We start from the raw sequence: 9,322 nt of genomic DNA on the forward strand, positions 1-9,322 counted from the left end.
TTGCCATCCTCCTTTTATCTTCAACGGCGTTTATACTAAGAGATTAGTAGTGTTTTAGAGTTTAGACTTTATCTATATATATAAAAAAAAAGTTGCACAAGGATGATGATGGATAAGATATAACTAAATAAATAAAAGATAAACTCCGCTTTAATTTACCTTTTTATTATCCTCACTTTATCTTTTACTTTAATTTGGCAAACTTATTATTATTATTATTATTATTATTATTATTATTATTATTATTATTATTATTATTATCAACTATTTTCCAACTGAAACAGTTGGAGATGTGATGGAATGGGACCTTCCTACTAAGATCCTGGTCGGCATGAATGATATCCTACTTGGCTAACATCGTTGTCTCCAATCTCCATTAAAATAGAGATGACTCATCCATAATGCTCTTTAATCTCTTTCTCTACAAAGTAGTTGATTTAAAACAATAACCTTTTTTTTCTCTTGTTCATAAAATTGCTTTACAGGATGTATACTTTGAGAACGAAGATGGTTGGTTTACCTATATGAAGAGGAAAACACACATAATCATAATTTTCTGGTCCAAAAGGAATAATACTGAAGATAAACTTGCTTCGAATTCATGTTCTATCTCCATCATATTATATTGGATTAGTCACCGTAACAAAAATTATTTTTAGTACTAAATTTTTAGCGATGATAATAATATAATAGTTACTAGAGTAAACTACCATTTGTACCCACGAAAGTTGAAAACGCTGACATAGCTACCCATAGAAAAAAAAAATTACCATTTGTACCTATGAAAAATGATTTTTACAAGCAAAATTATCCAAACCCTAAAAAATTACCTAAAATTCCTAAATTACCCTTATCTTCACCACCACACCACCTCCTTCACCCAATCCCCTTTCTAACCTCAACCCAGACGGCACCTTCACCCGCCTCCAAAACTATCCAGAGACCCCTCCCTCACCAGATCCCACTCTACCCATACCCGTTCTCTCCAAGGACCTTACCATCGACCAATCCAAGCACACCTGGGCGCGGATCTACCTACCCCGCCAAGCACTCAATACTCCCTCTAACCACCCCAACCTTCCCCTCATCGTCTTCTACTATGGCAGCGGTTTCATATTCTACCATGCCAACTCCACCTACTTCCACGACTTCTGCGTCCGCATGGCCAACGCCACCCAATCCGTCGTTGTTTCTGTCGATTACCGCCTTGCTCCAGAGCATCGCTTGCTGGTGGCGTACGAGGACTCGGTGCAGGTACTGCACTGGATCAGAGCCTCCAATGACTTGTGGCTGGCTCATACTGATTTCTCCCGATGCTATCTCATGGGAGAGAGTGCTGGAGGAAACATAGCGTACAACGCGGGTCTACGTGCAGCCGCGGAGGCAGACCAGATCAGGCCGCTGAAGATCAAAGGGATGATATTGATTCAGCCGTTTTTCGAAGGGAAGAAGAGAATTCCGTCGGAGCTGAGGCTAGCGAAGGACTTGAAGAGGGTTAGGGTTAGAAAGGTGATTGGGTGAAGGAGGTGATTGGGCCTCTAAAGGTGAGAGCTTTGCTGAGAAGCCGTGAAAGACAATGTCGTAAGTGTGAAGGACGACGGCGGAGGCAGCGGTGGTGGTGGTTTCATCTGTAGTGGCATGGTTGATAATAGAAGCGAGAGAGAATTCGTACCAGTACTTATAGGTTGGGAAGATGGAGGACTTGGATTCATGGTGTACTTGCACCATGAAGGTGCTCTTCTTCTCTGGGGAAGCGGCAGCAAGTGTTGCTGTGACTGTGAGGATGAAAGAGAGGAGGGTGTGGCAAAGAGCCATTGGAGCAGCGGTGGGGACGGAGTGGGAAGTAATGGTGAGAGTGTGTTAGAAAGGGAAAGAGGGGTGGTGGCTGGGTGAAGAGGGTTAGGATTAGAAAGGTGATTGGGTGAAGGAGGTGGTGTGGTGGTGAAGATAAGGGTAATTTAGGGATTTTAGGTAATTTTTTAGGGTTTGGGTAATTTTGCTTATAAAAATAATTTTTTATGGGTACAAATGGTAATTTTCTTTTTCTATGGGTAGATATGTCAGCGTTTTCAACTTTCGTGGGTACAAATAGTAGTTTACTCTAGTTACTATATATCTTATTTAATCTATATTTTTGTAATAATTATATATTTGTTATTATTATTAATAATATATTTTTAACAGCAATTAAAAATTTTTTTATTAGTATTTATATATTATCACTAAAATTTTTTGGCGAAACATAACACGATTAATGTTTAATAACTAATAAATATATTAGTAATTATTTTTGTAATTACTAGAAAATAAAATAAATAACTACTAAAAGTAATTTTTTTTAATAAGCGGTCGTTTTTATTTCCATGTGAAGCATAATTTGTTTATAAGAATTCTATTACATACTATTAAGTTTTTTATCTTATGCATTAGTATGTCTTTTTTAAAAATATTTTATTTTTAATATCAAAAGTTTTACTGTACATAAGATAACAAAAACAGTATGTTATGTAAATACTAAAATTCAGCCACTGTAATGGCTAGCAAGCAATAATGCTTTTCTAATAAATCAGGATTGAGTTAAGAGACATATATCTGTGGTTTTTGCTTGTGTGTGTGTGAATGAAGAGGAATTAATCAGTATTTTATGTCGTCCTCCACAATTGTTCAGTAACAAAGAATCTTTCGATTAGCAATGATATTAATAATTTTGTTCAACCCTTTTTGAGTTTACGATTTCTAGATTAGATTGCTAATAATCTGAAGGAAGCTAAGCTGCTCACAATTTCAATGAAATTCCATGGCCTTTATTTTTTGCTACAACTTACTGCAACATTTGGTACCAACGTAACAGCTGCTAAAAGGCAATATTTCTTCATATTCAAATAGAGAATTATGCGTAAATAATTAAGTAACCAGCATATTCTTTCTCTTTCTTTTGTTTCTTTTTTCCAAAACCGTTGCATGCCATGCACAATGGGATTGATCATATACAAAAGGATCACTTTGTTGATCATCTTTGAAAAAAATATCTTAGAATTGACATGTTTATAAAATAAAAGGTAACTCATTACAAGAAATATGTCGAGTACCGTCAAACTTATTGTTGGATTTAGCGTCTTGAATTATCGTTGGTTTTATTGACGAATTTATGGAGAGTTTTGTGATAGGATTCATTACGTCAAATAGTTACCGGTGGATTAATTTTTTCGACGGTAAATTCATGGGTAATATTTGGCGGAAAATGAGAGGAAATAGGCACGAAATTTAGTGTCGGATTTATCGTCGGTAAAATTTGACGATAAACTATTTAGTTAAACGTTGCATTTTGGTGATACGCAAGGAGTTATGGTCGTATTTATCCGATGGTAATCATCTATATTTGTTTGTTATTGTTTGACTCCGTATATTTTATTTGATTTGCCTATTTGAATATTTCTAATACTTGCTATAATTGTTCTCTATTTGTATTTGATTATTGTTTGTATTTGCTTTCATTGAGAGAATTGAGACTGAGAATAATGATGATGACTGTTGAGAATTAATAAGATTAGAAGTCTCCTAAATTACCTTTATATTAGGGAATTAAATCTGTATTAATTATTGTTTGTGGTTAAAATTACTGAACACTGGACTAAATAATTGGATATTGAGAGTAATAATGACTCGAAATTGAGAAGAATTGAGGGTAGAGACAATTGATAAAAGCTGAGATTTAGTAAATAAACCCTGTTGGGATTAGAGAGAATCCTAGGCTTGAACTTCTGTGAGTTTGTAGACTAGGATTGCTTAGCATGTTCATATAGTTTTACGTAATCTCTATTTGGAACTGCTATTACCCTATTAGAAAACTTCGGATTCTCACCCGTTAAGAGAATTGTTGATTTTTCAGATAACAAAACGTGACGCATCTCGCTGAGAGTCCAGGACTCGTTGGTGAAGGGAAGAAGACTTTATTTTTGAAATTTATTGTGTACTTAGCATATTTCTTCACTGTTGAACATGTATTTGTATACTTTCCTCTTAGAGATTTTATTTTAGAGAAGCAGGATGTAATTTGCACTCTTCCGGTTTGTATTATGTTTTAGCTCGCCTTTTTTTCGTAAGTCAAAACTAGTACTATTTATGTATCTAACTCTGGATCTTATATATATATATATATAACTGATAACTTTCCAAAATACTTGGTTCATATAGAAAACCCTTAAACTGGTACCCAGACTAACAAAGAAAAGAAAATATCAAGTTCTACCCCTCAAAAAATGCTACAAAAGTGAGAGAAAGCAAAGTTTAAGGAATAAAGATCATCTATCCTACATTCTTCTCACTATCGGGACACAAGTCTGTAGACATCATCTCAGGACTAGTCTCAAGCATCTCCTGTAAGGTTCGAAAACTCAAGCTCCTCCAGTACCCTTCTGAATATAACTCTCGTGGCGGCAGTCAAGTCGGAATCCTCCATCTAGGGGGAAAAGGAAAAGGAAGGGGTGAGAACCTATATGGTTCCCAGTAAGGCGACACTGTGAAAACGCGTCTCTCTGGCGAAACCTAGAGTTCTAGCTATATCGTAATAACTCGCTTGCTAAATCCCTCGGCTACTTTCCTATCGCGGCTCTGACATAACTCTATCTTGGCATCTTCCGTTGGGGTTAATGCCACTCCTTATGCTATTCTCTATGGCTATTGTTCTTAGTTTTACTATCTTAATCTAAGCTTTAGAGAACTTGTGATCATACAACTTTAAATACAAACAGGAATCAGAGAATAGAAAATTAACAAGAAGCAGATAGCACGTAGCATAAAGAATGAACAGTAAACAACCCCAATTAAATGTGCAAATAATTTATGATGCATGCCTGTTCCTAGTGCAGGCCATGAGCTCATGCGTCGGTTATCTACCCGCAACCCAATGTTACTTGGGGCGAACCCCGAATATGGTCTCTTTACCGTATCAGTTAGCCACAATTATCATTATGGGCGAACCTATGTCAGTTAGGATATTTTGGCATCACGGTAAGAAATAGTGCTATCAGTTATGTGAACATTCCCACATTAGCAATCTTAGGCTATCAGTCAGGCAGGCACTTTCGCATTATCAATTTGGCACAAGGCCCATTTAACATACATTATGCTATCAGTTAGACGGACATTCCCGCATTAGCAATCTTAGACTATCAGTCAAGTGGGCACTTTTGCATTAGCACTTTAACATAAATGCGCATTCAAACAAACAGTTCTCATGAATCATTATTCATTCACGGTTTCTTATTTTCTTTCTTTTCATCATGCCTCCGCATCACCTTATAAATATGCATACCTCCGCATCACCATATAACTAAGCATAACTCCACCTCACCATGTTACTGAGCATACCTCCTCATCACCTTTTAACTTTAAACCTTCCTAGGGACAACTTACATTCTTATTTATTTTCTTGACTTGTCTAGCCTATTGCCTTCTTGGACAATCAGACTTCTATTTAATAATTAATATAACAAACGGACTCAGATTTGCGCAAATTTTATGTCCACATGTTCGTATTGAACTTAAGTTTCTAAAAAATTAAAAATCATATTTTTCTGGATAGTTTAATACTAAATATTGAAGAAAAATCAAGACTATTATTCTAGATTCTTTGAACAGCACCTTGCTATTTTGTTATGTAATTTTTATGTTGCAAAAGCTTATGCACGGATTATCTCTCTTAATAAGGTCATTCTAGAGATCCTAATCTTTAATTTGAATTAGGTTTTACTAAATTTGGATTAGAATTAAATTTGATAATAAACTTTGAAAATCTGCTGCTGCACTCATAAAAATTCAGGAAACAGCAGGTAGCTCTGTTTTTGTAGAATCCACAATAACTTCAATTCTAATCCGTTGCTTTTAGATTTTGATGAAGATACAATTATCCTTAAGTTTCAGAGCAAATAATTTTTAGGTTTATATCACTTTATTTGATTAATTAATTCTCAATTGGAAGTGATGCCCTATTTTCATAAATCAGTTCAGAATTTTCAGCAAGCAACCCAACTTCCAAGTGACTTAATTAAGCCTACAAAATAGAAATGGACATGAAATTTATACTCAATTAAAGTAGACTTACAGATCCTCAAAACTTCTTTAGTAGTAACTTAAAATGTCAAGTAGAACAAAAGTTCCAGTGGTTTGAAATTGACACTACAGAACTAGAAAATCAGAAAAATTCTGTAGCAGCTACTATTTTCAAAAATTCATATCTTTTAAACCACTTGGCTAAATTCCTAAAAAATTTTATGGAACATTCAAGACATACCAATGTTTTACAGAAAAATAATTTTATCTAAAACGGTGGTCCGGACTGCTCCCAGAATTTATTTTAAGTCGCTGCCAAATATGCAGAAATTCTGCATCAAGTAATTTAACAACCTTACCTACCAAATTTTATATCTAAGATTATAACTCTTCTAAAACCATAATTCTATCTTTTTTCTAACTAATAAAAGTTGTTAGAGTGGTTACCGCAGCTCCTAGACCTCAGAATCATCAATTCACATTTTTTACAAGTGCGCATACTCACACAAGTACATATATGTTCATCAAATTCTGCATAGTAGCACTACCATTATCATCACCATTAGTATGCTTAATTCAGCAACATAATCATTAGGTAATCACATATTTCATTATCACACCTCATCATTCACACAAACACAAACATATGATTAAGCAAGCCTAACCCTTACCTCGACGGAGTTCACTCTTTCTCATGAAATCGGTCTTAGCTTTCTCTTCCTCCCTCGGTCAGCTTTATTTCAAACTTTGGCCAGCCCCTTCAGCTTCAGTCAGCTCCATCTCACACCATCACTCTACTCCTCTTGCTGCTCTGATTGATGGAGAACGAGAAAAATTAGAAAGACTCCTCCTTAACCTTCTTTTGGCGTCACTCCTACTCCCTCTATCGTTCTCCTGCTCTCTCGTTCCCAATTCCATTTTTTGTATCAGAAAAAGAAGACCCAGAAGAAACAGTGGACATATAAATAGGAGAGGAAGAAGTGGGATGAGGTGGTGAAGAGAGTGGCGTGGTAGAGGACACCTAATCAAAAGCCAATCATTCCAAGCGGTGACCAAGAGGTGTGACCTTGGTTAGGAATTTTTCTCTGGTTGGTTTATCAGAGGAATAAAAAAAAGAATTAGGGCTTTAATCATGGTTTCAAAGGTTCCTGATATTGTGAATGATTTTTGATCCTGGTTCGGTTGAACCGAAGAAAAGAAAGTGGTTTAATATATGTTAGTTCACCGTTAACTAAACCTAATGATATATCTATACTTTTCACTTATCAAGTTTAAAGTCCGCCTTATTATTTTATGATGAGGTGATTCTCAGATATTTATCGGAATTCTCATCATAGAATTTCTGAGAATAACTCTGTGGAGAATTGGGATGTTATACAAGAGTTCAGGCACGGACCTACATAGGAGATGGGGGCACTTGCCCCCACTAAAATTTTTATTTTTTTTAAAAAAATATATCTATATATAATATGCCCTCATTTCAAATTTTAAATGACCACACTACAAATAAATTAAACTTATTTATTCAAAGTTCCAAACTCAATTTTTTATCTTTCCAGTATTTTGACTATTGGTAAGCCTATTTAAATTTATCATTCTCCCATTCTCAAGTCACAATCGTCAATCCTTTATTCCTTTAAATTCTCTTAGTTTCTTTTTAAATTATTATCAATATTGAAATGAAGAGAAAATAAAATAGTAAGATACCAAATCTCTCATTATTCATTGGTTTTATATTTTCAACTTTTTTTTCTATACCTTGTCTAATAGTCATCTTCTTTTCATCAAAAGGTAAATTGTAAATTTTCTATGCTTTTTTTTATATAGTTCTCCCTGACTCTATGTATCTTCCAATTTTATTATTTCTCTTTTTGATATTTTTAATTATAAATTTTAATTCAATCAATTATAGTTTAGGTATTAATCTACTTTTTTATTCTCTTTATGACTTTATATATTTTATTTTATTCTCAATTTATTGATCTTTATTATTTATTTTTTTTATCTTTTATTCTATTATATGTAATTATGTTGCATATAAATTTCTAAAGTGAATGGATCTATTTATTAATTAGAATATATTTTTTATTTTAAAAAATAATAATAAAAAAATATTTTAATTACAATAAATAATTAAACAGATGCATAAAATCTTTAGTTTGACATTATATCAAAATTATTTAAAAAATATATAAAAAGTTTAATTATTTTAAAAAGAAAGAAAAAATTATAAATTAAGTTTCTGTTATTTTATATAAACATACTTTTTATATAGAGATTTAATTTTTTTGGTATTTATATATAATTCTAACTTTAAATTATAAATACTAGTGTATTATTAGGTATTAACTTGCCAAGTGATTCAATTTTTTATTATTAAATATGTATAAAAATAACCGAAAGTAAAATTAGTTAGAATAACAAGTTATTTATAATTTAATTAAGGTGTTTTAAGTTCAAGTTTTAGAAATAATTTTTTTTTATAAATTATATATAATGAATAGTATTTTAAAAATAAAAATGTTCATTGACTCTTTTTAATTTTTATATTTCTATTATATTTTTAGTATAATTAATAATGTTTAATAAAATTTATTTTAATATATATACTTTTATTTCTACTTTTAAAATTTTTTAAGTGTGTCACTGCAAGAGTTCTATGTTATACACATTTCAATAGTAAATTAGATGATAGACATCTTTATAAAGTCTGTCTCTATTGGTTTTGACAAATTCAAGCTTAAACTCAAAGTCACTTCAAGATGACCATGACAAATTCAACCCTGATAAGAGTAAATAAGAACAAGAACAAGTTGTTATTTAAAGTAGGAGTATATGTTATAAAAGATTTGGAAATCAGTTTCTAATTTTCTCTCCTATAATTCCTATTTAGTTATGTTATTACTCTTCATATAGATTGGTTAGTTCTCTAGGTTTTTGTTGACTAAAATATATGTATATAAGTAATGCTTACTCAATAACAATATACAAGTTCTGTTTCATCTTTGTTCTTTCTCTAGCCTTTTCCTGTTTTAAATTTTCTTTCTACCTTTGTCTCGGATACCTTTTAAGAATTACCTGGCCGAAATTAATTTTTGGAAAAATGTCCGTTTTGTTTAGTTAGTTCTTTTTTTTGTCCTAAAATGACTTTTGAGACATCTAAAATTAATTTTTGAATTAATAAATTTTAAACTTTTCATTTTGTTCAGATTAAGGACTACAGACAAATTTAATTATAATTTACGACAAATATGAACGAATGATTCATTAT

The 9,322-nt window shown here is 32.5% G+C and overlaps 1 protein-coding gene across 1 annotated transcript; it reads left to right on the forward strand.

Annotated features, from left to right (window-relative positions):
* The first annotated feature begins 295 nt into the window (after positions 1–295).
* LOC112785570 (carboxylesterase 1-like) lies at positions 296–1,893 on the forward strand. Its single transcript, XM_025829030.2, has 4 exons — positions 296–325; positions 486–510; positions 908–1,509; positions 1,594–1,893. The coding sequence occupies exons 1-4, from the start codon at positions 296–298 to the stop codon at positions 1,891–1,893; spliced, it is 957 nt and encodes a 318-aa protein (XP_025684815.2).
* The last annotated feature ends 7,429 nt before the right edge of the window (positions 1,894–9,322 follow it).

Source organism: Arachis hypogaea, chromosome 20, assembly GCF_003086295.3.
Source record: "Arachis hypogaea cultivar Tifrunner chromosome 20, arahy.Tifrunner.gnm2.J5K5, whole genome shotgun sequence".
In the NCBI taxonomy this organism is placed as follows: domain Eukaryota; kingdom Viridiplantae; phylum Streptophyta; class Magnoliopsida; order Fabales; family Fabaceae; genus Arachis; species Arachis hypogaea.

Coding starts and splice junctions, on each gene's coding strand:
- LOC112785570 (XM_025829030.2), top strand. CDS start 296: ATGGAATGGGACCTTCCTACTAAGATCCTG. Junction 326..485: donor ACCTTCCTACTAAGATCCTG/GTCGGCATGAAT, acceptor ATTGCTTTACAG/GATGTATACTTTGAGAACGA. Junction 511..907: donor ATACTTTGAGAACGAAGATG/GTTGGTTTACCT, acceptor ACCTCAACCCAG/ACGGCACCTTCACCCGCCTC.